Source organism: Bombina bombina, chromosome 8, assembly GCF_027579735.1.
Source record: "Bombina bombina isolate aBomBom1 chromosome 8, aBomBom1.pri, whole genome shotgun sequence".
NCBI lineage: Eukaryota > Metazoa > Chordata > Amphibia > Anura > Bombinatoridae > Bombina > Bombina bombina.
Genome location: NC_069506.1, coordinates 265,228,242 through 265,255,827, shown reverse-complemented (window position 1 = coordinate 265,255,827; position 27,586 = coordinate 265,228,242). Strand labels below are relative to the sequence as shown.

Below are 27,586 nucleotides of genomic sequence, written 5' to 3'. Positions count from 1 at the left end.
CCAAGGCGCAAAATAACTGCCCATGAACTGAGAAAAGTCAAGCGTGCAGCTGCCAAGATGCCACTTGCCACCAGTTTGGCCATATTTCAGAGCTGCAACATCATTGGAGTGCCCAAAAGCACAAGGTGTGCAATACTCAGAGACATGGCCAAGGTAAGAAAGGCTGAAAGACGACCACCACTGAACAAGACACACAAGCTGAAACGTCAAGACTGGGCCAAGAAATATCTCAAGACTGATTTTTCTAAGGTTTTATGGACTGATGAAATGAGAGTGAGCCTTGATGGGCCAGATGGATGGGCTGGCTGGATTGGTAAAGGGCAGAGAGCTCCAGTCCGACTCAGACGCAAGCAAGGTGGAGGTGGAGTACTGGTTTGGGCTGGTATCATCAAAGATGAGCTTGTGGGGCCTTTTCGGGTTGAGGATGGAGTCAAGCTCAACTCCCAGTCCTACTGCCAGTTTCTGGAAGACACCTTCTTCAAGCAGTGGTACAGGAAGAAGTCTGCATCCTTCAAGAAAAACATGATTTTCATGCAGGACAATGCTCCATCACACGCGTCCAAGTACTCCACAGCGTGGCTGGCAAGAAAGGGTATAAAAGAAGAAAATCTAATGACATGGCCTCCTTGTTCACCTGATCTGAACCCCATTGAGAACATGTGGTCCATCTTTAAATGTGAGATTTACAAGGAGGGAAAACAGTACACCTCTCTGAACAGTGTCTGGGAGGCTGTGGTTGCTGCTGCACGCAATGTTGATGGTGAACAGATCAAAACACTGACAGAATCCATGGATGGCAGGCTTTTGAGTGTCCTTGCAAAGAAAGGTGGCTATATTGGTCACTGATTTGTTTTTGTTTTGTTTTTGAATGTCAGAAATGTATATTTGTGAATGTTGAGATGTTATATTGGTTTCACTGGTAAAAATAAATAATTGAAATGGGTATATATTTGTTTTTTGTTAAGTTGCCTAATAATTATGCACAGTAATAGTCACCTGCACACACAGATATCCCCCTAAAATAGCTATAACTAAAAACAAACTAAAAACTACTTCCAAAACTATTCAGCTTTGATATTAATGAGTTTTTTGGGTTCATTGAGAACATGGTTGTTGTTCAATAATAAAATTAATCCTCAAAAATACAACTTGCCTAATAATTCTGCACTCCCTGTATATATTTTTTTTTTAAAAACTGTGCCAGACCTTGCCGGTGTCATGTGACATGCCAAGCTATTGCCATGTGCACTGTGCAGCACTGAATGCAAAGCCCTAACTCGGCATCCAGCCATTCCCACCGCATCAGAAAAGGTCCTACTGGGGTTTCCACTGTTACCAGGTAACTGTTCTGGTGGTGGCGATTGTTTCTGGGTAGGGCTGACTGTAGGCGCATGCAGCAGAAAGCTGGAGCGGCAGGCACGTGAGGATTTGAGCATCTGTGCAGTTGCATACACTGCTCTCTTCAGTCTTGAGGCTGAGTGACTCATCTCACACTGTATCCATGCAGCCTTGGACAGACAGCATCCATTCTGCTGGTCCCCTTAGCCCTGCTCTTTCTTCTATGGCCCTAAGATCAACTAACTGAAGTTTGTTAGGGGAACAGTGCTTTGTAGAAAGGTGTCAGTGGGAAGAATAAGTGAGTGCACACACGCCCCTCCCTATGCAGCATTGTCTAGTGCAGGGTGAGAGGGAACTTGTTCCTAGCAAAGAAGTGACATGTGCTGCTGTGGCTGATGTATAGTGTCATGCTGATACTTCACACATTAATGTAAGGTTTATTTTCATAGTTTTTATTTTCTCTCTGTCTCAGATTTTACAGCTTCCCATAGTAGTTCTGCTGTTCTAGTCAGTAAACTTATATTTGTCTGCACCTCTATGCTTCCTCCTCAGTCTTTACCTTGCTTTGCTCCTGTTGGCTGTCCTAAATCTCTTTAACCAGCTAACCTTACATCAGAATCACATTTAAAAGAATATTAAATGAATCCACAGTGGAGGAATTTATATATTTATTTACTTATTAGTACTGCTTAGGTCCAGTTTCACATACTGCAATTTTTTTCATTTTTTTTAAAATGATTAGCCCAGCAGTGGATGATCCACGGCTGGGCTAATGATTAAAAAATAAAAAATAAATTGATTTAGTTGTTTTTTGGGATGTTGGGGTGGAGAGCGAAATTGCATGGGGTAGGGGCCCAAGAAAATTTTTGCCCAGGGTACAGTCAATATTAAAGACGGCCCTGTGTGTGTCTCTCAGTGTTGTGTTGTAGGATGTATGTCACTCAGTTCTATCGTGTGTCTCTCAGTGTTGTGCTGTAAGATGCATAAGTCACTTTCTGTGCTATCAGATGTGTGTCTCTCAGTGTTGTGCTGTAAGATGTATAAGTCACTTTATGTGCTATCAGATGTGTGTCTCTGTGTTGTGCTGTAGGATGTATGTCACTTTCTGTGCTATCAGATGTGTTTCTCTCAGTGTTGTGTTGTAGGATGTATAAGTCGCTCAAATCTATCACATGCGTGTCTCTCAGTGTTGTGCTGTAAGATGCATAAGTCACTTTCTGTGCTATCAGATGTGTGTCTCTCAGTGTTGTGCTACAGGATGTATAAGTCACTTTCTGTGCTATCAGATGTGTGTCTCTCAGTGTTGTGCTACAGTATGTATAAGTCACTTTCTGTGCTATCAGATGTGTGTCTCAGTGTTGTGTTGTAGGATGTATGTCACTCAGTTCTGTCACGTGTGTCTCTCAGTGTTATGCTGTAGGATGTATGTCACTTTCTGTTCTATCAGATGTGTGTCTCAGTGTTGTGTTGTAGGATGTATGTCACTCAGTTCTATCACATGTGTGTCTCTGTGTTATGCTGTAGGATGTATAAGTCACTTTCTGTGCTATCAGATGTGTGTCTCTCAGTGTTGTGCTACAGTATGTATAAGTCACTTTCTGTGCTATCAGATGTGTGTCTCAGTGTTGTGCTGTAGGATGTATAAGTCACTTTCTGTGCTATCAGATGTGTGTCTCTCAGTGTTGTGCTACAGTATGTATAAGTCACTTTCTGTGCTATCAGATGTGTGTCTCTGTGTTGTGCTACAGGATGTATGTCACTTTCTGTGCTATCAGATGTGTGTCTCTGTGTTGTGCTACAGGATGTATAAGTCACTTTCTGTATCAGATGTGTGTCTCTCAGTGTTGTGCTACAGTATGTATAAGTCACTTTCTGTATCAGATGTGTGTCTCTCAGTGTTGTGCTACAGTATGTATAAGTCACTTTCAGTGCTATCAGATGTGTGTCTCAGTGTTGTGCTGTAGGATGTATAAGTCACTTTCTGTGCTATCAGATGTGTGTCTCTGTGTTGTGCTACAGTATGTATAAGTCACTTTCAGTGCTATCAGATGTGTGTCTCAGTGTTGTGCTACAGGATGTATAAGTCACTCTCTGTGCTATCAGATGTGTGTCTCTCAGTGTTGTGCTACAGGATGTATAAGTCACTTTCTGTATCAGATGTGTGTCTCTCAGTGTTGTGCTACAGTATGTATAAGTCACTTTCTGTGCTATCAGATGTGTGTCTCAGTGTTGTGTTGTAGGATGTATGTCACTCAGTTCTGTCACGTGTGTCTCTCAGTGTTATGCTGTAGGATGTAAAAGTCACTTTCTGTGTTATCAGATGTGTGTCTCTCAGTGTTGTGCTGTAAGTCACTCTCAGTGTTGTCGGATGTGTGTCTCAGTGTTGTGTTGTAGGATGTATAAGTCACTCTCAGTGTTTTCGGGTGTGCGTCTCACTGTATTGTGTTTTGGGTAGTAAAAGTCACTCTCCGTGTTTTCGGATGTGTGTCTCTCAGTGTTGTGTTTTGGGTTGTATAAGTCACTCACACTGTTGTCGGATTTGTCTCTGTTTTGTGTTTTGAGTTGTAAAAGTCACCCTCAGTGTTGTCGGATGTGTCTCTGTATTGTGTTTTGGGTTGTAAAAGTCACTCTCCGTGTTGTCGGATGTGTTAGTGCCTCTCAGCCATAGGCTGCACATGTGTGAGAGTTGGGAGGGGACTGGGAGTGGTTGTCCTATCCCCACCCTACTGATGACAGCAGAGGAGGAGCTCTGAATCCTCTGAGCAGTGAGGGCTGGAGATCGCTCTGTGAGGAGGGACAGCTCCGCTAGTCCGGAGTGCCTGAGACTTGAGTGAGCAGGGATATATACCTGAGTGAAGGAGGGGGCATACCTGAGTGAGCAGAGTTCCAGAGATAAGTGAGCAGGGGCATAGAACTGAGTTACAGGGCATGTAAGTTAGTGACCGGTGTAGATCACTGGGGCAAGAGGAATATATAAGGGATGTACCTGTGTTAGGTTAAGTACAGGTATGGGAACAGATAGCTGACTGAGGAACACAACATTAAACTGGGTGACAAAACAATTCAGGGACAAATATTTATGTGCACGAAATTGGATGAAGAAGGAAAGGAGTAACCGAGACAGATATAGATGAGTGAAGTGACTAGAGGTGCGGAGCTGGAGAGCGGAACCCGCTAAGTGAGGGTACGGACAAGGAGAGCTAAGTTAAGGGGCGCACTCTGTTGAATTTGAGGGTCAGAGCCTGGACTCGTTTGCAGCATAGTGAGTGGGGGCTGCTGCGGTCCGTATGAGGGATTTACACCCCACAGAATCCCGTCTCTATTTATGGAATGTTGCTGGTAATTCTGCTCCTGCTGTGTGCACTAAATCCAGGTAAGTGAACACCAGGCGCGATCTATAACTTAATATGTGAGTGACCCCTCACTATTGTGTCACATAATATGCACCTCGTAGTGTGGGTTACAACTCAACATACAGCAGGGTCATAATTGGCAAATCAGTATGAGAGCCCCCTCAGTTTGTAACACATAGTTTGTCAGTGACGATGAATCTCACATTTTTTTTTTTTTTTTGTGAACACTCAAAATGTAACATAGCCCTAAATATATGATTGGCCATTCAGTATATATCAGACAGCAAGCATGGTGTGAGTGAGCACTCAGATTAAACCACATGCACTTATATTTGTGAGCAATCTAGAATGCTCAATCCTAGTGCTGCCTATCTGATCTTGTATTGCTTGTTTAACCAATGTGCTGGTGATTATCTGACTGCTGGGGAATTGCAGATTTGCATAAAGTGAGTACACGGATGTATTATTAAAAAGAGAGAGCGCTAGAGAGCAAAAGAGATAACTAATGTGTGTGTCTGTCTCTCTATCTATCTATCTATCTATCTCTCTCTCTCTCATCTATATATATATATGTATGTGTATGTATATTTATATCCATGCATGCATAATATATATCAGCTGAATGATAATGGATATTTTAATGCAAACATACAAAATGGCTTTACAATTTGTGATCATGTGTTTATACAATAGGAGTATATTTTGAGAGCTATAGATAAACATATTTGCATACATGCATAATTGAATATGGGGGTAAACACATTACATCCACTTGCATAATGCATAAAACATAAATATGACTACACAGTAATCTCTCAAACTATGTACATGTTTGTGTTTGTTAATTGTTTTATCTATCTATCTATCTATCTATCTATCTATCTATCTATCTATCTATCTATCTATCCTCCAAAGATAGACTTATGATGGAGGCTGTTTAAGCTTAATTGAGTTAAATACAAAGGAAACGTGTCTTGCAGTTAATCATTTTGATCTCCTACAAAAGGACAGTCCTGAATGTAAAATAGAGATTTTTCCCAACGGGAACAAAAGATAACCCCAGAGACATATATTGGAGTTTTTGGGTCATGTTATTGAGCTGATGCTTATCAAAGCTTCAAATACTTCAGCACTGTCTAGATGCAGTGAGCAAGGGTTACTTTTGTACTGCTATACAGTCTTTTACAAGATACTGAAGGCTAAGCTGCATGTAAATGGCACATATTGTTCTGGGGGACTAAGGTACAGTCTCTCAGCACTATGGAAAACTTTCACATGAAACACCATTTTTTTTTTAATTCAGTTTAAAGGGACTGTCCAGTGGTAAAGCAAATCCCAGAGATGTTCATCAATGTAGTAGTGCTGATCTATCTGCTACAATTACACCATAACCTGGGATTGTCCAAGCCAAATGTGGCTAACAGGGCTTATATTAAAAAAAATAATAATAATAAAAAAAAAAATTACATTATTTTCTAACTAAAGCTAAAAAAAACCCCTCTCCTTTTCACAATATTTTTAGTTTAGTCGTAATAAAATGGTTTGTTAGTATTTTTAGGGTATTTTAATTATGAATAGTTCTAGATACAAATGTAATGTGAGTATTTTTTCCCAACTCCATTCTGATAGTTTTTATGTAAATGTAGCGAGCAAGCAGTAAATGACAAATGCATGTCTGTTTAGAGATACATAATGTGACCTGCCCTCCAATGTGTTTTATTGTCAAATTTACCACTGAATTCAGTATATGGGAAATATTTTTGTCACTGCTTTAATCTCTTATTAGGAATATTCCTTTTCATGTACAAAACCAAATCTTCACGACTGAATATGTGACAAAAATGTGGGGTCCTTTATTCTTGTATTACTATAACCTAGTTTCATCACTGCACCCTGTTGTCAAACAAACATTGGTGCTTGTGCAACTACTTTTATGTCTAGATAAAGAATCCATTTATAAGTTGCTTATATACAGTTATATTTTTGTTCTGAATACTAAAGTTCCTGAAACTTTCCTTGCAAAAAAACCCAAAAACACTCCAACGTGGACACCTTATTTCCTTACTTAGGTATGGCACCTGCAGTCTAAAGCAGAGACAACACTCTAAATTCTTCATCTGAGAGTCTGACATTCTCATTAAGTATGCAAATGACCCTTAGGGATTTGTCTCTAAGCGTTATAGGGTAATTCTGACATGCACTAGTTGCTTGTTGTGGCTAGAGATCAGCTATAGCACTGTAACGAGGCCAGCTAAGGCTGTAGTGCATGCATAGGGTTAGCTGTCTCTCTTTTCCGGAGCATTGCATGTTATTTCTAAGGGAGACTGGAGTTCTAAACCTTATTTCATATTAGGCTAAATCAAACATGGTCCCCTTGCTCACTGTACCATGAGAAATCAGCTGCAGTTCATTATATACATCAAACACTTCTATATTATGTATGCAATGCATGCTTTTATATAATATTTATACACTATGCACACATAAATACATATTCATTTGCACATACACCCTCTCACACTTGTACAAATATCTGTTTATCGAATAAAATATGTAATTTTCTTATAATGTTTGCCACGTTAGTATAAGCAAGCTGATAATGACTGTATAGTAGTGCCACTTATGAGGGTCCCGGGTTTTTGACCTGGCATAACCCTAGAATAAATCAGTACACAACACAATATTCACTCATGTATTTATATATGTATTTAAATCATTCAAACAAACATATTGCTCTTTATCTTTTCAGAAACCCTCATTAATCGCTTTGTGTTTTTAGCTCCTTTATATTTCCTTACATAGTGGTGTGTGAGACGCCATATTTATGAGACTGATAAGAAATATAGGCTCATGTTGGTTTTTTATGATTTGTTTATATTTTTGAAGAATTAAATATGATTAACCATCCCTTATTCAGGAGTTTGGAGATATTCAGATTTCTGTTTAGGTGTGTGGTGTTAAACAAGTGTATACAGCTGCTGCTATATACATTTTGGGGTGATTTCAGTTGGAGTTTAACCATAGTGGGAAGATAGGATGACCCATTACATATACAATGTGTGTGTTTTTGGTTGAGAGGTCATAGTCTACTTGTCCCTTAATATCTCAGTGGCAACAGTTTATTATGGAGCAATGCTCTGCTGCACTTGCAGTGCACTGCGCATGTTTGTGATGTGCAGAGCAGTGATGTGCAAATAAATGCTCATACAGCATAGCTGTGATTATCTAGATAGAATTATATATTTAGATTTTGTTTCCTTGACATGCTCAAAGGATTTTCCTCAGTAGTGTGTAGATCCTATATAATGTTTAGAACAGTGCAGTATCACCCTGTAAGATGCAGACTGCAGCTGGACATTGTTTAATTTATTTTTTCTCAATATATCTTTCCCACTGTCTGTCTGCTGTTTGGAAGTTACCTGTCTTGTGTGTAATGTCTTTGTTTGCAAACCCCCGCCCTTTAGCTTTCCAGTGACAATCTGGCCGTTGGTTTGTGTTGCCAGGAGTAAGATACAAACACAGCAGGTAGAGAGGACAGCAGAGCTGATATCGGTAACCTGGGACAAGCCCAGACCTGAGGCTCACAGGTTTATGTAGTGGGTGGGACATGTTCTTCTTTCAGAGAATTGATTTGACTTGCACTGTGCAATCTCTGCACATTTTATGATAAAAATTAGATTAATATCATGTTTGACCCCCTACTCACGCTAAAGTGAGTTAGGTCTGCTTCACGTATGTACCTCCATGTGCTTACTAGAACAGATCCTTCCACCCACGTATAAGACTTTAACCCCCATCAAAGCTGCATTTTTCCAAACTGGACTTCATCCACTTAGGTCACAACTACTTTCCCTTAAATAAAACCTGCCTGCAAGGTCAGACTTTACTTCAGATCCGCACTTATTCAGATACACTACCTAGATTTGCCTCGCCTAGATAGACCTTTATCACCATACAAATCAGTTCTGTTCCCCCAATATTCAAACCCACCCCCTCACGGTCAAACCATCTACTGCAGATGCAATCTGCACCACCCCAGATCCCTCCAATCTGTCTTTATCTTCCATGCTGTAGAATTGTAATCTTGTTTTATCTGCGGCACTGCTCTTAATTGCGTATTTTGGACTTTTATTGAAATAGCATAAAAAATATTTGGCAATTTGAATTAAATGAAAGAAAAAAAATTACACATACAGCTTAATGAACCCTGAACTTCAGTTCCATCTAGGAAAGATTGTGTGTTTTTGACATTCATCTCGCTTTCTAACACAATTTTCTGTGGATTTACTATTTATTGGTTGTTTAATTGGCTTTTCAAAATGATCTGATTTGTGTTTTTTTGTTTTGTTTTTTTCTCGCTGGCATAACGATCAGTGTCTATTGGCAAGCATTATTAGTGTCAAATGTCTTGTTAATTAATAACAATTAGATCTCTATCCAGTATTAATCCATTATATGTTGAAGACATATAAGGCTAAAAAATGTTATTGCTGTGGTTATTTCTATTTAACAATATATAATTTTCATATTTTTAAGCGGTTTTAGCAATATTCTTTAAATTTAGAAGCTCCACAAAAGCATTTGAAGAGGGGAAGGCTTCATCTTCCATATTTTTTTTACTGAAATGGCAGCATATTACAGCTTTTCGAACAAAATTAACCTTTTTTTCACGTTTATATTGTTTTCAGCTGTTTAAAATTTTGAATGATTTTTTTACACTTACTACAAATTTCAGTGTAGATTCTGGTAGATTCTGTTATAGAATGTATTTGCCCAAATAATCACAGACATTAAAATAGAATTTTATAGGAAAAAAATGTTTAACAGCTTTTCAACTAATCCTACAAAATCTGCGTGATGATCCCAAACACATTAGACTGTATTTAATGGAATCCTTAGCTTGATATCTGCGTCAAACATGGAAGTCCTTTTTTGAGATTATAGCCACTGGGAAACCATTCCATCCATTATCCATTTTTTGGGTGAAGGATGGGATAAAAAAATGTATTTTTTATTTTAGATATCACTTTACTGCTTTGAACAAATATGCTGAACATTGATCCCAATATTCTATAGCTAATCTGTTGAGCTTGCAATCTAAAACCTTTGTCTTTGCCATTAGATAAACATCTGCCTGTTTATAAACCTCAGTTTTATATTTGTCATGGAACAAGACAAGCGAGCACTGTCACATTCTGCAGAATCTACACAAATATTTATACCACCCATTAGCTGGGTGGGTGGGGGCATTGTTTAATTTCTCATGTGCTTGGCATTTTGTGGGGTGATCATTCCTTAACCCTTCCTGTGTTGGAGAGTGGTTGTGTGGGTCTATTTCTGGTGACACTAGACAGGAGGCGCATGAATACATGTGCATGTCAGAAAGATGTTTGTGTATATATAATTAAATTCCTATAATGAGCTCTGCATACAGAGCTCCCTTCCTGCTCTGATAGTCGAGCTGCTGCACAAACCCCATTATTTTACATAAACAAATCAGACACATATTCCATCTGTCAGTAAAATCTTTCTCTTATGCAGCCTAGATTATGCACTGTGTGGGATCCCTGAGCTGTAGAGCTTGCTATCTTTTTAAGGGTTTCTTAGATGTGTCTTGTCAGTGTTCTCAGGTTTGCGGCTATGAATAAATAATTGTTACATATTTGAATATTCATGTACCTTGATATGCGTGTGGTGTGCGTACGTTCATAGATACACAAGAAGGGGGAGGCATGCGGCAGATGGGGAGAGAAAATTCTGGGTGTAACTTGAAACAGACTGAAAGCTGATGTGTAGTTTATTAATGTGTTGTTGCTGTGTCTTGGGTTTTACCATTTGTTTGTCATGTTAGATCATAGGGTCGATGTACGAGTATTTGAATGCTAAAGTGCATTATAGGGTTAGTGAATATGTGTTTCTGTAGTGTGGTGAATTGTGTGTCTGTGCTGTAAGACTGGTGTGTGTCAGGATGTGTATAAGCTGTAGTGGTCATTGTGTGTGTTTGTGATTCTCCATATCACAAAGTCACACATAAGGCATAGGGAGAGGTGGCAAACTTTCTTTTGAGATTGTGTGCCAAATTGCGATCATGTGCTAAAACTTTTTTTTTTGAGTGGGAAAAATACATTTTTTTAAGCACTTCAATCACAGTGAAACAAAGCAGTAATCGAGCAAATGTATGCCACCATGGGTACTTGTGCCATAGGTTGGCCACCACTAGTGTATGGTTAGGCTGTAAAGTAGTTTTCATGACCTGTATTGTCTGTGTATTTGAACTTTTGTTCTAGTGTGTGTGTGTGTATGTTGTGTTGTCAGCTGTGATTATGAGTTGTAGTTTCAATGAATGTTCGTGACCATGTGTGACAGAGCTAATAGAGGAAGTGTTCAGGGGCGGAACTACCATTGGTGCAGCAGGTGCAGTGGCACCAGGGCCCAAGTGCTTGGGGTGCACATAGCAGCCAGTCTAAACATAGGTGTGTGTATGCAGCATGTGTACAATTCTATTGGAGGGGAGCATTATATTTGTGTAGGTTAGGATCTATCCTTTAAAATCATTATACAGAGTAGCATGTAGGAACTCATCTGTTTAACTTGTGTAAACAGTCATTGACAGCACTACTGGGGAGTGAGTGTTTAGTCCCTACATAGGATCTGAAAAGTGCCAGGACGAATGAGATATAAATCTTTTTGGATTTAATTTAAAGCCAGAATACTTATTGGTCCTACCTGATTCCATAAGGGCAATCACTAACTGAACAAGAATTCCCAGGCCCTGGTTATTTGCTCATGGTGTATATGTCCTGCACGATGCAATATAATTTTACACGTTTTCAAGTATTCTTGTCTTGACAGTTTCTGTGGGTTCAGTTTGATTATCTGTCTTGGTCATGTGATGCTTTAATTGCTTCAGTTAGCCACATGTCCCTGCTAATGGCCTTGCCTGCTTGAGTGGTATTAAAATTCATTGGTGCCTACTGAAATATATGTTTCTCTTACCCTCTGGATTCCACTAATCCATCTTTCCTTAGTGGCAATACTCTTGCCTTTGGCAACCAGCATTATAATTTATAATCTGCAGGCATTTTGCTTGTATCAGTATGTGTTCTGGATCTGTTATATTGTTAATGTTTGGTTTGTGATAAATTGTGTGATTAAGTGTGTATGAGCTGTAGGGTCGATGTGTGTATGAGTTGTAAGATCAGTGCGTGTGTATGAGTTGTAAGATCAGTGCGTGTGTATGAGTTGTAAGATCAGTGCGTGTGTATGAGTTGTAAGATCAGTGCGTGTGTGTGAGCTGTAAGATCAGTGCGTGTGTGTGAGCTGTAAGATCAGTGCGTGTGTGTGAGCTGTAAGATCAGTGCGTGTGTGTGTGAGCTGTAAGATCAGTGCGTGTGTGTGTGTGAGCTGTAAGATCAGTGCGTGTGTGTGTGTGAGCTGTAAGATCAGTGCGTGTGTGTGTGTGAGCTGTAAGATCAATTCGTGTGTGTGTGTGAGCTGTAAGATCAGTGCGTGTGTGTGTGAGCTGTAAGATCAATTCGTGTGTGTGTGTGAGCTGTAAGATCAATTCGTGTGTGTGTGTGAGCTGTAAGATCAGTGCGTGTGTGTGTGTGAGCTGTAAGATCAGTGCGTGTGTGTGTGTGTGAGCTGTAAGATCAGTGCGTGTGTGTGTGTGAGCTGTAAGATCAGTGCGTGTGTGTGTGTGAGCTGTAAGATCAGTGCGTGTGTGTGTGTGAGCTGTAAGATCCGTGTGTGTGTGTGAGCTGTAAGATCAGTGCGTGTGTGTGTGTGAGCTGTAAGATCAGTGCGTGTGTGAGCTGTAAGATCAGTGCGTGCGTGTGTGTGTGTGAGCTGTAAGATCAGTGCGTGTGTGTGTGTGAGCTGTAAGATCAGTGCGTGTGTGTGTGTGTGTGTGAGCTGTAAGATCAGTGCGTGTGTGTGTGAACTGTAAGATCAGTGTGTGTGTGTGTGTGTGTGTGTGTGTGATCTGTAGGATCAGTGTGTTTGAGCTATAGGATCAGCATCTATGTGTGGTGTGTGTATGACCTGTAGGATCTGTATGTGTGGTGTGTATTTGACCTGTAGGATCTGTATGTGTGGTGTTTATGGCCTGTAGGATTAGTGTGTATGACCTGCAGGATCTGTGTGTGTATATGTATGATCTGATGGGTCAGTATGTGTATAATTTGTAGGGTCAGTTAAGTGCTGTTTGGGACCATGTGTCTGAAATACATTTTTAAAAAGGTGGTTAAACCTCTAGAATTTTTAATGGGCTTTAGGACCAAAGGTGAGTCTTATTTGGAGCTTGATTAGGCTGATTAACACTTTCATGCCTCCGCTCTCATTACACATCTTCCTCTGCAGAACTGTTTTATTAATATACGTTGATGATATTCTACTAATTATACCTCTACCCATGGTTCATTAACTCCTCCATTGCTGGAAGAAGTGGGGGTGGGGATGTAAAAGATGCTCTAGCATGATCACATACAGATGCATTGGAGCGTGTATACACACATTCTGCTAGCTTGTCAAAGACTGTAAGGATTTAGGGGCAATAAGCCCCCTTCCCTGAAAGATGCAGCATTATATTTACACTGACCATCTTCCATGCAGAAATCATAACATTTTCGGGCATTAATGCTTCTCATTGTGTGTGATTGTGTTTGCACTTCTAAATATAATCCTTTTGTGAAGCTTTAAATGAGCTACTTGATTTTTGACAATAATATTCAGAGTGTCCCCCTTTATGCAGGAAAAGCTCTCATATCTAAAGGTATGTGTATTTAGCATCTCTGTGGGGCAGTGGGTTAAATATTCAAGGACTTTTTTCTGGAGTTTGATTTTCAAGGGGATAATTTAGTAAATCAATTTTGCAGTCCCAACACTTAAAGAACAATAATACACACATCACAAGGAGGTGTAGGCATTAGTTCCTGACCTGTACGAGGTGATGGTATTGGTGAAGGGAGAGGGTGGGTGGTCTGTAAGTGTTAATGGTCACAGGGGATTTACATGGAGAGGATGGGTGACCTGTAAGAAATAATTAACTCTACAGAGGGGCAAGGAGAGGTTGCATGATGTTTATTGGGTGATAATCTTTGTGGAGACTCAGAGACAGAGTTTATAAGGTTTAAGAGGGTATGGTCTGTAACAGGTGAAGGCCTCTGTGGAGGTGCAGGGAGAGGGTGGATGTCCTGTAATTAGGTATGGTCTCTGCGTAGAGACAAAAGCGGTTGGATGTTGTGTAATTAGGGAGGGTCTCTGGGGGGATGTAGGGAGAGTGTGGATGTCCTGTAATTAGGGATGATCTCTAGAGAGAAGCAGGGAGGGGGTGGAATGGCTGATAAAGTCCGACGATCTCTGGTGAATGCAGGGAGAGCGTGGATGGTCTCTAAATGGTGATGGTCTCTGGGGAGATGCAGGCAGAGGATGGATTATATGTAAGTGGTGATGATCTTTGGGTAGGTTCAGAGAAAGAAGTTATATAATCTGTCAGAGGGAGAGAGTGCATGACCTGCAAGAATGGGTAATTTCTTGGTAAGTTTAGGGAGAAGGTGGGTCATGTCAATTATCTCAAGTGTGGTGCAGGTAGAGGGTAGATGGTCTGTAAGAGGGAATGAGGAGATGGTCTCTGAGAAGGTGCAGGAATAGAATGTGCTATGTGTAATGGGTGATGGTCTCTGAGACGGAGCAGGGAAAGGGTGGGTGGGTCTGTATGAGCTGGTGGCCTCTGGGGATGTGCAGGAAAAAAACATAATTTATGTAAGAACTTACCTGATAAATTAATTTCTTTCATATTGGCAAGAGTCCATGAGCTAGTGACATATGGGATATACAATCCTGCCAGGAGGGGCAAAGTTTCCCAAACCTCAAAATGCCTATAAATACACCCCTCACCACACCCACAATTCAGTTTAATGAATAACCAAGTAGTGGGGTGATAAAGAAAGGAGTAAAAAGCATCAACAAAGGAATTTGGAAATAATTGTGCTTTATACAAAAAAATCATAACCACCATAAAAAAGGGTGGGCCTCATGGACTCTTGCCAATATGAAAGAAACGAATTTATCAGGTAAGTTCTTACATAAATTATGTTTTCTTTCATGTAATTGGCAAGAGTCCATGAGCTAGTGACGTATGGGATAGCAATACCCAAGATGTGGAACTCACGCAAGAGTCACTATAGAGGGAGGGATAAAAATAAAAACAGCCATTTTTTGCTGAAAACATTAATCCACAACCCAAAATATAAGTTTATTCTCATGAAATGAAAAGAAAAAACTTAAAACATAAGCAGAAGAATCAAACTGAAACAGCTGCCTAAAGAACTTTTCTACCAAAAACTGCTTCCAAAGAAGCGAATACATCAAAACGGTAGAATTTAGTAAATGTATGCAAAGAAGACCAAGTTGCTGCTTTTCAAATCTGAAAAAAAAACTGAGGCTTCATTCTTAAAAGCCCACAAAGTGGAGACTGATCTAGTAGAATGAGCTGTAATTCTCTGTAAATAAGCTTGATAAATCAAAAGCTTTAACCACGATGCCAAGGAAACGGCAGAAGCCTTCTGACCTTTCCTAGAACCAGAAAAGATAACAAATAGACTAGAAGTCTTCCTGAAATCTTTAGTAGCTTCAACATAATATTTACTACATCCAAAGAATGTAAGGATTTCTTCAAAGAATTCTTAGGATTAGGACACAAGGAAGGGACAACAATTTCTCTATTAATGTTGTTAGAATTCACAACCTTAGGTAAGAATTTAAATGAAGTCCGCAAAACCACCTTATCCTGATGAAAAATCAGAAAAGTAGATTCACAAGAAAGAGCAGATAATTCAGAAACTCTTCTAGCAGAAGAGATGGCCAAAAGGAACAACACTTTCCAAGAAAGTAGTTTAATGTCCAAATAATGCATAGGCTCAAATGAAGGAGCCTGTAAAGCCTTCAAAACCAAATTAAGACTCCAAGGAGGAGAGACTGATTTAATGACAGGCTTGATACGAACCAAAGCCTGTACAAAACAGTGAATATCAGGAAGCTTAGCAATCTTTCTGTGAAATAAAACAGAGCAGAGATTTGTCCCTTCAAGGAACTTGCAGACAAGCCATTATCCAAACCATCCTGAAAAAACTGTAAAATTCTAGGAATTCTGAAAGAATGCCAAGAAAATTTATGAGAACACCATGAAATATAAATCTTCCTAACTCGATAATCTTTCTAGAAACAGATTTACGAGCCTGTAACATAGTATTAATCACTGAGTCAGAGAAACCTCTATGACTAAGCACTAGGCGTTCAATTTCCATACCTTCAAACTTAATGATTTGAGATCCTGATGGAAAAACGGACCTTGAGACAGAAGGTCCGGCCTTAATAGAAGAGGCCAAGGTTGGCAACTGGACATCCGAACAAGATCCACATACCAAAACCTGTGAGGCCATGCTGGAGCTACCAGCAACACAAACGATTGTGCCATGATGATTTTGGAGATCACTCTTGGAAGAAGAACTAGAGGCGGAAAAAAATAAGCAGGTTGGTAACACCAAGTAGGTGTCAACGCATCCACTGCTTCCGCCTGAAGATCCCTGGACCTGGACAGGTACCTGGGAAGTTTCTTATTTAGATGAGAAGCCATCAGATCTATTTCTGGAATACCCCACATCTGAACAATCTGAGAAAACACATCTGGATGGAGGGACCACTCCCCCGGATGTAAAGTCTGACGGCTGAGATAATCCGCTTCCCAATTGTCTACACCTGGGATATGTACCGCAGAAATTAGACAAGAGCTGGATTCTGCCCAAGAAAGTATTCAAGATACTTCTTTCATAGCTAGGGGACTGTGAGTCCCACCCTGATGATTGACATATGCCACAGTTGTGATATTGTCTGTCTGAAAGCAATCTCAGAAACTGATAATAATCTGGATAAATCGAAATATGAAGATATGCATCCTGTAAAACTGTTGTGGACATATAATGCCCTTGCTGAACAAAAGACAGAATAGTCCTTATAGTCACCATTTTGAAAGTTTGTACTCTTACATAACTATTCAACATTTTCAGATCCAGAACTGGTCTGAATGAATTTTCTTTCTTTGGGACAATGAATAGATTTGAATAAAACTTCAGACCCTGTTCCTGAAACGGAACTGGCATGATTACCCCTGAAAGCTCCAGGTCTGAAACACACTTCAGGAAAGCCTGAGCCTTTAAAGGATTTGGTGGAATGCGTGAGAGAAAATATCTTCTCACAGGAGGTCTTACTCTGAATCCTATTCGATACCCCTGAGAGACAATACTCAGAATCCATTGATTTTGAACAGAATTCGTCCAAATATCCTTGAAAAATCTTAATCTGCCCCCTACCAGCTGAGCTGGAATGAGGGCCGAACCTTCATGCGGACTTGGGGCCTGGATTTGGTTTCTTAAACGGCTTGGATTTATTCCAATTTGAAGAAGGTTTCCAATTGGAAACGGATTCCTTGGGGGAAGGATTAGGTTTCTGTTCCTTAATTTGTCAAAAGGAACGGAAACGGTTAGAAGCTTTAGAGTTACCCTTAGGTCTTTTATCCTGAGGCAAAAAAAACTCCCTTCCCCCCCAGTGACAGTTGAAAAAATCGAATCCAACTGAGAACCAAATAACTTATTACCTTGGAAAGAAAGAGATAGCAATCTAGACTTAGAAGTCATGTCAGCATTCCAAGATTTAAGCCACAAAGCTCTTCTAGCTAAAATAGTTAAAGACATAGATTTAACATCAATTTTGGTGATATAAAAAATGGCATCACCAATAAAATGATTAGCATGTTGTAGCAAGCGAACAATGCTAGACAAATCGGAATCCATTTCATGTTGCGCTAAATTTTCCATAAAAAAATTTGATGCAGCTGCAACATCAGCCAAAGAAATTGCAGACCTGAGAAGATGACCAGAATATAAATAGGCTTTCCTTAGATACGATTCAAGTTTCCTATCTAAAGGATCTCTAAAAGAAGTACTATCTTCCATAGGAATAGTAGTACGTTTAGCAAGAGTAGAGAGAGCCCCATCAACTTTGGGGATCTTTTCCCAAAACTCCAATGTAACTTCTGGCAAAGGATACAATTATTTAAACCTTGAAGAAGGAATAAAAGAAGTACCAGGCCTATTCCATTCCTTAGAAATCATATCAGAAATAGCATCAGGAACTGGAAAAACCTCTGGAGTAACCACAGGAGGTTTATAAACCAAATTTAAATGTTTACTAGTTTTAATATCAAGAGGACTAGTTTCCTCAATATCCAATGTAATCAACACTTCTTTTAACAAAGAACGAATGTACTCCATTTTAAATAAATAAGTAGATATGTCAGTGTCAATGTCTGAGGAAGGATCTTCTGAATCAGATAGATTCTTATCAGAGGAGGATAATTCAGTATGTTGTCGGTCATTTGAAATTTCATCAACTTTATGAGAAATTTTAAAAGATCTTTTACGTTTATTAAAAGACAGGATGGCAGACAAAGCCTTCTGAATAGAATCCGCAATAAAATCTTCAAAATTCACAGGTAAATCTTGTACATTAGATGTTGAAGGAACAACAACAGGCAATGCACTATTAATGATGGACACATTATCTGCATGTAAAAGTTTATGACAACTATTGCTTACCACAGCTGGAGAAATAATCTCCACAAGTTTACAACAAATGCACTTAGCTTTGGTAGAACTGTTATCAGGCAGCAGGGTTCCAACAGTGATTTCTGAGACAGGATCAGATTGAGACGTCTTGCAAATGTAAACAACATATAAAGCAAAATGATCAATTTCCTTATATTTCAGTTTTAGGAATGGGGAAAAAATGCAAACAGCATAGCCCTCTGATAGAGAAAAAAGGCAAGAGGCATATAGGAATGGGGTTTTAAAAAATGAAAATATTTGACGCCAAGTATGACGCACACAAACATAAAATTTTGGCGCTAACAACATCCGGAAATGAAACACTCGCGTCATCAAAGATGCAACCTTGTGAAAGGACTCGGTGTCGACTAAGAAGCCGGAAATGATAAATTTGCGTCATCGAACGTAATTTCGCTCCAAAAAAATCTTGCGCCAAAAATGAAGCAATATACTTTGGCATTTTGCACCCTCGCGAGCCTAATTTTGCCTGCAAATTAAAAAGAACAGTCAATTGAAAAAAGACTATACCCCAGGTAAGAAATGTTTTTCCTAAAAAATGCATTTCCCAGATATGAAACTGACAGTCTGCAAAAGGAAATATACTTAAACCATGGCAAATATAAGTACAATACATATATTTAGAACTTTATATAAATACATAAAGTGCCAAACCATAGCTGAGAGTGTCTTAAGTAATAAAAACATACTTACCAAAAGACACCCATCCACATATAGCAGATAGCCAAACCAGTACTGAAATGGTTATCAGTAGAGGTAATGGAATATGAGAGTATATCGTCGATCTGAAAAGGGAGGTAGGAGATGAATCTCTACGACCGATAACAGAGAACCTATGAAATTGATCTCCCGTGAGGAAAACCATTGAATTCAATAGGTGATACTCCCTTCACATCCCTCTGACATTCACTGTACTCAGAGGAATCGGGCTTCAAAATGCTGAGAAGCGCATATCAACGTAGAAATCTTAGCACAAACTTACTTCACCACCTCCATAGGAGGGTAAAGTTTGTAAAAACTGAGTTGTGGGTGTGGTGAGGGGTGTATTTATAGGCATTTTGAGGTTTGGGAAACTTTGCCCCTCCTGGTGGGATTGTATATCCCATACGTCACTAGCTCATGGACTCATGGATTGCCAATTACATGAAAGAAAAGTGTATTTCATATAAGAGGTGATGGTCTCTGGGGAGGTTTAGGGAGATGGTGTATGGTCTGTAAGAGGTGATTGTCTCATGGGAGGTTCAGGGAGATGGTGTATATATAGTCTGTTAGAGGTGATAATCTCTGGGGAGGTTTAGGGAGATGGTGTATGGTCTGTAAGAGGTGATAATCTCATGGAAGGTACAGGTACAGGGACAGGATAGATTACATATAAGGAATTGATGAGGATAAATTATCTGCAAGGGGCTGTAATTTTTGAAAAGGCATCAAACCTAAATCTTGAGGGCCCAATGCATTTTTACAGTTTTTTTTTTTCTGGTTGTATTTCCCATAATGTTTATGTCTGAACAATATTATTAATTATATACAAATGAAAGGGACACCAATTCAAAATGAAACTTACATGATTCAGTTAGTGCATGTAAACAACTTTCCAGTTTAAATGTGCTTTGTTCTTTTGGTATTCTTTGTTGAAGACTAAATCAATGTAAGCTGATAGGAGCTTAGGAGTATGCACATGTTTATAGCAGTCTATGGCAGAAGTGTTTGTAACTATGTATTACACTGCCATAAACAATGTTGAAAACACTGCGGTCATATGGCTTACGTCATGTGCAAGCTCCTGAGCTCAACTAGGAATACTCTTTAACAAAGGATACCAAGAGAACTAAGCAAAATTAATATCATTATTATTATTATTAACAGGTATTTGTAGAGCGCCAACAGATTCCGCAGTGCTATAAACTTAGTTGGTATACAGGATAACATTTATAGGGATCAAATGGGTAGAGGGCCCTGCCGAGAGTTGCACTGTTGTAATCGGCTCTTATGAAGGCGATCTGCAAACAGCTGGGCTCATAGATTCATTTAAGTTTCATTTTGACTTTACTGTCCCTTTTAATTTAATAGTAAAGTGACAGTCAACTCCAAAATGTGTATTGTTTAAAAAGATAGATAATCCCTTTATTTACCATTCCCCAGTTTTGCATAACTAACCTTGTTATATTAATACACGTTTTACCTCTGTGATTACCTTGTATGTAAGCATCTTTTGATAGCCCCCTTATTATCACATGACATTTTATTTATTATCTATTGACTTGCATTTTAGCCAATTAGTGCTGTGCTGGCCACAACCCACGGGAGAGAGCAACATTTTATCTATATGGCCCACATGAACTAGAAGCCTCCTGCTGTGAAAAGCTAATTAAACAAAATGTGATAAGAGGCTGTCTGTAGTGGCTTAGAAACAGTCAGAAATGTAAAGGTTTAAATGTTATAAAGTATATTAATACAATAATGTTGGTTGTGTAAAGCTGAGGTTATGGGTAGTAAAGGCGTCATCTGTCTTTTTAAACATTAACAATTTTGGTGTTGACTGTCCCTTTAATTATACAAATATTATGCACTAGGAGTGAAAACCTCTTCAAGCTACTTATTTATAGCTTGTTGTTTGTCCCATGTTATATGGAAACAAATGGGTGTGATCTACGGCTACCCCACTAGTGTCCTAATATGCAACACACAGATCTCCAACTCTTATGATTTATCAGGAGATTGTATGTGTTTATATTTTTAGTTATTGTATCACACTTAGCTTGTTACTATTTAATTACTTCAGGCTAGATGCATTTAAGTTTCTGCAAATTTACATTTTTCATATCATATAGTTACCATTGCTACTGTTTTGTAACTGTATCTGAAAACTCGCCCCACTGCAAACTGTGTGACTTCCCCCTCACTGCATTCCTACCCCAATTAACCCTAACCGTGACATTGTCCCACTAGACTGTTTCAACCCCAGTACATGACATTGTCATGTATTGTATAGTGAATGGTCTAATATTTGTTCTGCTTAAAGGGACACTGAACCCAATTTTTTTCTTTCGCGATTCAGATAGCATGCAATTTTAAGCAACTTTCTAATTTACTCCTATTATCATTTTTTCTCCAACATTGGTGTGTCCGGTCCACGGCGTCATCCATAACTTGTGGGAATATTCTCTTCCCCAACAGGAAATGGCAAAGAGCACAGCAAAAGCTGTCCATATAGTCCCTCCTAGGCTCCGCCCACCCTAGTAATTCTCTTTGCCGTTGCACAGGCAACATCTCCACGGAGATGGTGAAGAGTATGTGGTGATTAGTTGTAGTTTTTTATTCTACTATCAAGAGTTTATTTTAAAATAGTGCTGGTATGTACTATTTACTCTGAAACAGAAAAAGATGAAGAGTTCTGTTTGTGAGAGGAATATGATTTTAGCAGCAGTAACTAAAATCGTTTGCTGTTTCCACATAGGACTGTTGAGATCAAATAACTTCAGTTGGGGGAAACAGTTAGCAGACTTTTCTGCTTAAGGTATGACTAGCCATATTTCTAACAAGACCATGTAATGCTGGAAGGCTGTCATTCCCCTCATGGGGACCGGTAAGCCATTTTCTTAATCAAACAGAATAAAGGGCTTAATGTGGGCTATAAAACTGGTAGACATTTTTATGGGCAAGATCGATTGCTTTATTTGGGCTTTTTATAAAGATTGATGTTGATATTCACACTTATAAAATTTGGGGAACGTTTTTTTAACGTCAGGCACTGGTTTAGACACCTTTTCAGTCAGGAAGGGCCTTCCCTGTAGTAGGCTGATCCTCATTTTCGCGCCATTACTGCGCAGTTTCTTTTGAGAGCAGGACATGCAGCTGCATGTGTGTGGGTCTGAAAGTATTTGAAAAGGTTCCTAGAAGGCTTCATTTGGTATCGTATACCCCCTGGGTTTGGTAAAGTCGCAGTAAAGGCTGTAGCTGGGACTGTAGAGGGGTTAAAACTTTAACCGGCTCCGGTTTCTTCATTTTAAGGGTTAAAGGTCTCAAATTTGGGGTGCAATGCTTTGAATGCTTTAAGACACTGTGGTGAAAATTTGGTTAAATTTGAACAATTCCTTCATAGTTTTTCACATATTCAGTAATAAAGTGTGCACTGTTTAAAATTTAAAGAGACAGTAACGGTTTTGTTTAAAAACGTTTTTTGTACTTTATTGACAAGTTTAAGCCTGTTTAACATGTCTGTGCCTTCAGATAAGCTATGTTCTGTATGTATGGAAGCCAATGTGTCTCCCCCTTCAAAATTGTGTGATAATTGTGCCATAGCGTCCAAACAAAGTAAGGACAATACTGCCACAGATAGTAAAGTTGCCCAAGATGATTCATCAGATGAAGGGAGTAGACATAGTTCTACATCATCTCCTTCTGTGTCTACACCAGTTTTGCCCACGCAGGAGGCCCCTAGTACTTCTAGCGCGCCAATGCTTATTACTATGCAACAATTGACGGCAGTAATGGATAACTCCATAGCAAATATTTTATCCAAAATGCCTGCATATCAGAGAAAGCGCGATTGCTCTGTTTTAAACACTGTAGAGCAGGAGGGCGCTGATGATAATTGCTCTGTCATACCCTCACACCAATCTGAAGGGGCCGTGAGGGAGGTTTTGTCAGATGGGGAAATTTCAGATTCAGGTAGAATTTCTCAACAGGCAGAACCTGATGTTGTGACATTTAAATTTAAATTAGAGCATCTCCGCGCACTGCTTAAGGAGGTGCTATCTACTCTGGATGATTGTGACAACCTGGTCATTCCAGAAAAATTGTGCAAGATGGACAAGTTCCTAGAGGTTCCGGTGCACCCTGACGCTTTTCCTATACCCAAGCGGGTGGCGGACATAGTGAATAAGGAGTGGGAGAAGCCCGGCATACCTTTTGTTCCCCCTGCTATATTTAAGAAATTGTTTCCTATGGTCGACCCCAGAATGGACTTATGGCAGACAGTCCCTAAGGTCGAGGGGACAGTTTCTACACTAGCCAAGCGCACTACTATTCCTATCGAGGATAATTGTGCTTTCAAAGATCCTATGGATAAAAAATTGGAGGGTTTGCTTAAAAAGATTTTTGTACAGCAAGGTTACCTCCTGCAACCTATTTCGTGCATTATTCCTGTCACTACAGCAGCGTGGTTCTGGTTCGAAGAACTAGAAATGTCGCTCAGTAGAGAGACTCCGTATGAGGAGGTTATGGAAAGGGTTCACGCACTTAAGTTGGCTAATTCCTTTATTTTAGATGCCGCTTTGCAGTTAGCTAGATTAGCGGCGAAAAATTCTGGGTTTGCAATTGTGGTGCGCAGAGCGCTCTGGCTAAAGTCTTGGTCAGCGGATGTATCTTCCAAGACAAAATTGTTTAATATCCCTTTCAAGGGTAAAACTCTTTTTGGGCCAGAATTGAAAGAGATTATCTCAGACATCACTGGGGGTAAGGGCCACGCCCTCCCACAAGATAGGCCTTTCAAGGCCAAGAGTAAGTCTAATTTTCGTTCCTTTCGCAATTTCAGGAACGGACCGGCCTCCAACTCTGCAGCCTCTAGACAAGAGGGTAATGCTTCGCAAACCAAACCAGCTTGGAAACCGATGCAAGGCTGGAACAAGGGTAAGCAGGCCAAGAAACCTGCTGCTGCTAACAAGACAGCATGAAGGAGTAGCCCCCGATCCGGGACCGGATCTAGTAGGGGGCAGACTCTCTCTCTTTGCTCAGGATTGGGCAAGAGATGTTCAGGATCCCTGGGCACTAGAAATAGTTTCTCAGGGTTATCTTCTGGAATTCAAGGAACTACCCCCAAGGGGAAGGTTCCACATGTCTCACTTATCCTCAAACCAAATAAAGAGACAGGCATTCTTACATTGTGTAGAAGACCTGTTAAAAATGGGAGTGATACACCCAGTTCCAACCGTGGAACAAGGAATGGGGTTTTACTCAAATCTGTTTGTGGTTCCCAAAAAAGAGGGAACTTTCAGACCAATTCTGGATTTAAAGTTCCTAAACAAATTTCTCAGAGTGCCATCGTTCAAAATGGAAACCATTCGAACGATTTTACCTACAATCCAGGAGGGTCAATTTATGACTACCGTGGATCTAAAGGATGCGTATCTACATATTCCTATCCACATAGATCATCATCAGTTCCTAAGGTTCTCCTTTCTGGACAAACATTACCAGTTTGTGACTCTCCCATTCGGGCTAGCCACTGCTCCAAGGATTTTCACAAAGGTACTCGGGTCCCTTCTAGCGGTTCTAAGACCAAGGGGCATTGCAGTGGCACCTTACTTGGACGACATTCTGATACAAGCGTCGTCTCTTCCAAAGGCAAAGGCTCACACAGACATCGTTCTGGCCTTTCTCAGATCTCACGGATGGAAAGTGAACATAGAAAAAAGTTCCCTGTTGTGGTGACATTAATGTCACCACACCTGTCTCCGTCGACAAGAGTTCCTTTCTTGGGGACAATAATAGATTCTTTAGAAATGAAGATTTTCCTGACAGATGTCAGAAAGTCGAAACTTCTAAACGCTTGTCAAGTTCTTCACTCTGTTCCACAACCTTCCATTGCTCAGTGCATGGAAGTAGTAGGGTTGATGGTTGCAGCAATGGACATAGTTCCTTTTGCGCGAATTCATCTAAGACCATTACAACTGTGCATGCTGAAACAGTGGAATGGGGACTATACAGACTTGTCTCCAGTGATTCAAGTAGATCAGAAGACCAGAGACTCACTCCGTTGGTGGCTAACCCAGGATCACCTGTCCCAGGGAATGAGCTTCCTCAGACCAGAGTGGGTCATCGTCACGACCGACGCCAGTCTAGTGGGCTGGGGCGCAGTCTGGGACTCCCTGAAAGCTCAGGGGCTATGGTCTCGGGAAGAGTCTCTTCTCCCGATAAACATTCTGGAACTGAGAGCGATATTCAATACTCTCAGGGCTTGGCCTCAATTAGCAAAGGCCAGATTCATAAGATTCCAATCAGACAACATGACGACTGTTGCTTACATCAACCATCAGGGGGGAACAAGGAGTTCCCTGGCGATGAGAGAAGTGACCAAAATCATAAAGTGGGCGGAGGATCACTCCTGCCACCTATCTGCGATCCACATCCCAGGAGTGGAAAACTGGGAGGCGGATTATCTGAGTCGTCAGACATTCAATCCGGGTGAGTGGGAACTCCACCCGGAGATATTTGCCCAGTTGACTCAATTATGGGGCATTCCAGACATGGATCTGATGGCGTCTCGTCAGAACTTCAAGGTTCCTTGCTACGGGTCCAGATCCAGGGATCCCAAGGCGACTCTAGTGGATGCATTAGTAGTAGCGCCTTGGACCTTCAACCTAGCTTATTTGTTTCCACCGATTCCTCTCATTCCCAAGCTGGTAGCCAGGATCAAGCAGGAGAGGGCCTCGGTGATCTTGATAGCTCCTGCGTGGCCACGCAGGACTTGGTATGTAGACCTGGTGAATATGTCATCGGCTCCACCATGGAAGCTACCTTTGAGACAGGATCTTCTAGTACAGGGTCCATTCGAACATCCAAATCTAGTTTCCCTCCAGCTAACGGCTTGGAAATTGAACGCTTGATTTTATCTAAGCGTGGGTTTTCGGATTCTGTAATAGATACTCTGGTACAAGCCAGAAAACCTGTAACTAGAAAAATTTACCATAAAATATGGAAAAGATATATCTGTTGGTGTGAATCCAAGGGATTCTCATGGAGTAAGATCAAAATTCCTAGGATCCTTTCCTTTCTCCAAGAAGGTTTGGATAAAGGATTATCAGCGAGTTCTCTAAAGGGACAGATTTCTGCTTTATCTGTCTTGTTACACAAACGACTGGCAGCTGTGCCTGATGTTCAAGCTTTTGTTCAGGCTTTGGTCAGGATCAAGCCTGTTTACAGACCTTTGACTCCTTCCTGGAGTCTGAATTTAGTTCTTTCAGTTCTTCAAGGGGTTCCGTTTGAACCTCTACATTCCATAGATATCAAGATGTTATCTTGGAAAGTTCTGTTTTTGGTTGCTATTTCTTCTGCTAGAAGAGTTTCTGAGTTATCTGCTTTGCAGTGTAATCCGCCCTATCTGGTGTTCCATTCAGATAAGGTTGTTTTGCGTACTAAACCTGGTTTCCTTCCAAAGGTTGTTTCCAACAAGAATATTAACCAGGAAATAGTTGTGCCTTCTTTGTGTCCGAATCCAGCTTCATAGAAGGAACGTTTGTTACACAATTTAGATGTAGTTTGTGCTTTAAAGTTCTATTTAGAAGCGACAAAGGATTTCAGACAAACGTCTTCTCTATTTGTCGTTTATTCTGGCAAGAGGAGAGGTCGAAAAGCTACTGCTACCTCTCTTTCCTTTTGGCTGAAAAGCATCATCCGATTGGCTTACGAGACTGCCGGACGGCAGCCTCCTGAACGTATCACAGCTCACTCTACTAGGGCTGTGGCTTCCACATGGGCCTTCAAAAACAAGGCTTCTGTTGATCAGATATGTAAGGCAGCGACTTGGTCTTCCCTGCACACTTTTGCCAAATTCTACAAATTTGATACTTTTGCTTCTTCGGAGGCTATTTTTGGGAGAAAGGTTTTGCAAGCCGTGGTGCCTTCTGTTTAGGTAACCTGATTGGCTCCCTCCCTTCATCCGTGTCCTAAAGCTTTGGTATTGGTTCCCACAAGTTATGGATGACGCCGTGGACCGGAGACACCAATGTTGGAGAAAACAGAATTTATGCTTACCTGATAAATTACTTTCTCCAACGGTGTGTCCGGTCCACGGCCCGCCCTGGTTTTTTAATCAGGTTTGATGAATTTCTTTCTTTAACTACAGTCACCACGGCACCTTATGGTTTCTCCTGTTTTTTCTCCTGTCCGTCGGTCGAATGACTGGGGTGGGCGGAGCCTAGGAGGGACTATATGGACAGCTTTTGCTGTGCTCTTTGCCATTTCCTGTTGGGGAAGAGAATATTCCCACAAGTTATGGATGACGCCGTGGACCGGACACACCGTTGGAGAAAGTAATTTATCAGGTAAGCATAAATTCTGTTTTCTTTGTTCTCTTGCTATCTTAATTTGAAAAAGAAGGCATCTAAGATTTTCAGCAAAGAACACCCAGGTTGTTCACCAAAAATGGGCCGGCATCTAAACTTACATTCTTGCATTTCAAATAAAGATACCAAGAGAATAAAGACAATTTGATAA

The 27,586-nt window shown here is 40.3% G+C and overlaps 1 protein-coding gene across 1 annotated transcript in view; it reads left to right on the top strand.

Moving 5' to 3' along the window:
* Positions 1 to 4,143: 4,143 nt before the first annotated feature.
* DSCAML1 (DS cell adhesion molecule like 1) overlaps positions 4,144 to 27,586 on the top strand; it is a 391,456-nt gene continuing 368,013 nt past the window's right edge. Inside the window, exon 1 of the mRNA XM_053691135.1 lies at positions 4,144 to 4,711. Within this exon, the coding sequence (XP_053547110.1) occupies positions 4,669 to 4,711 (43 nt within the window). The 5' untranslated portion in view covers positions 4,144 to 4,668. The remainder of the gene's footprint in view (positions 4,712 to 27,586) is intronic.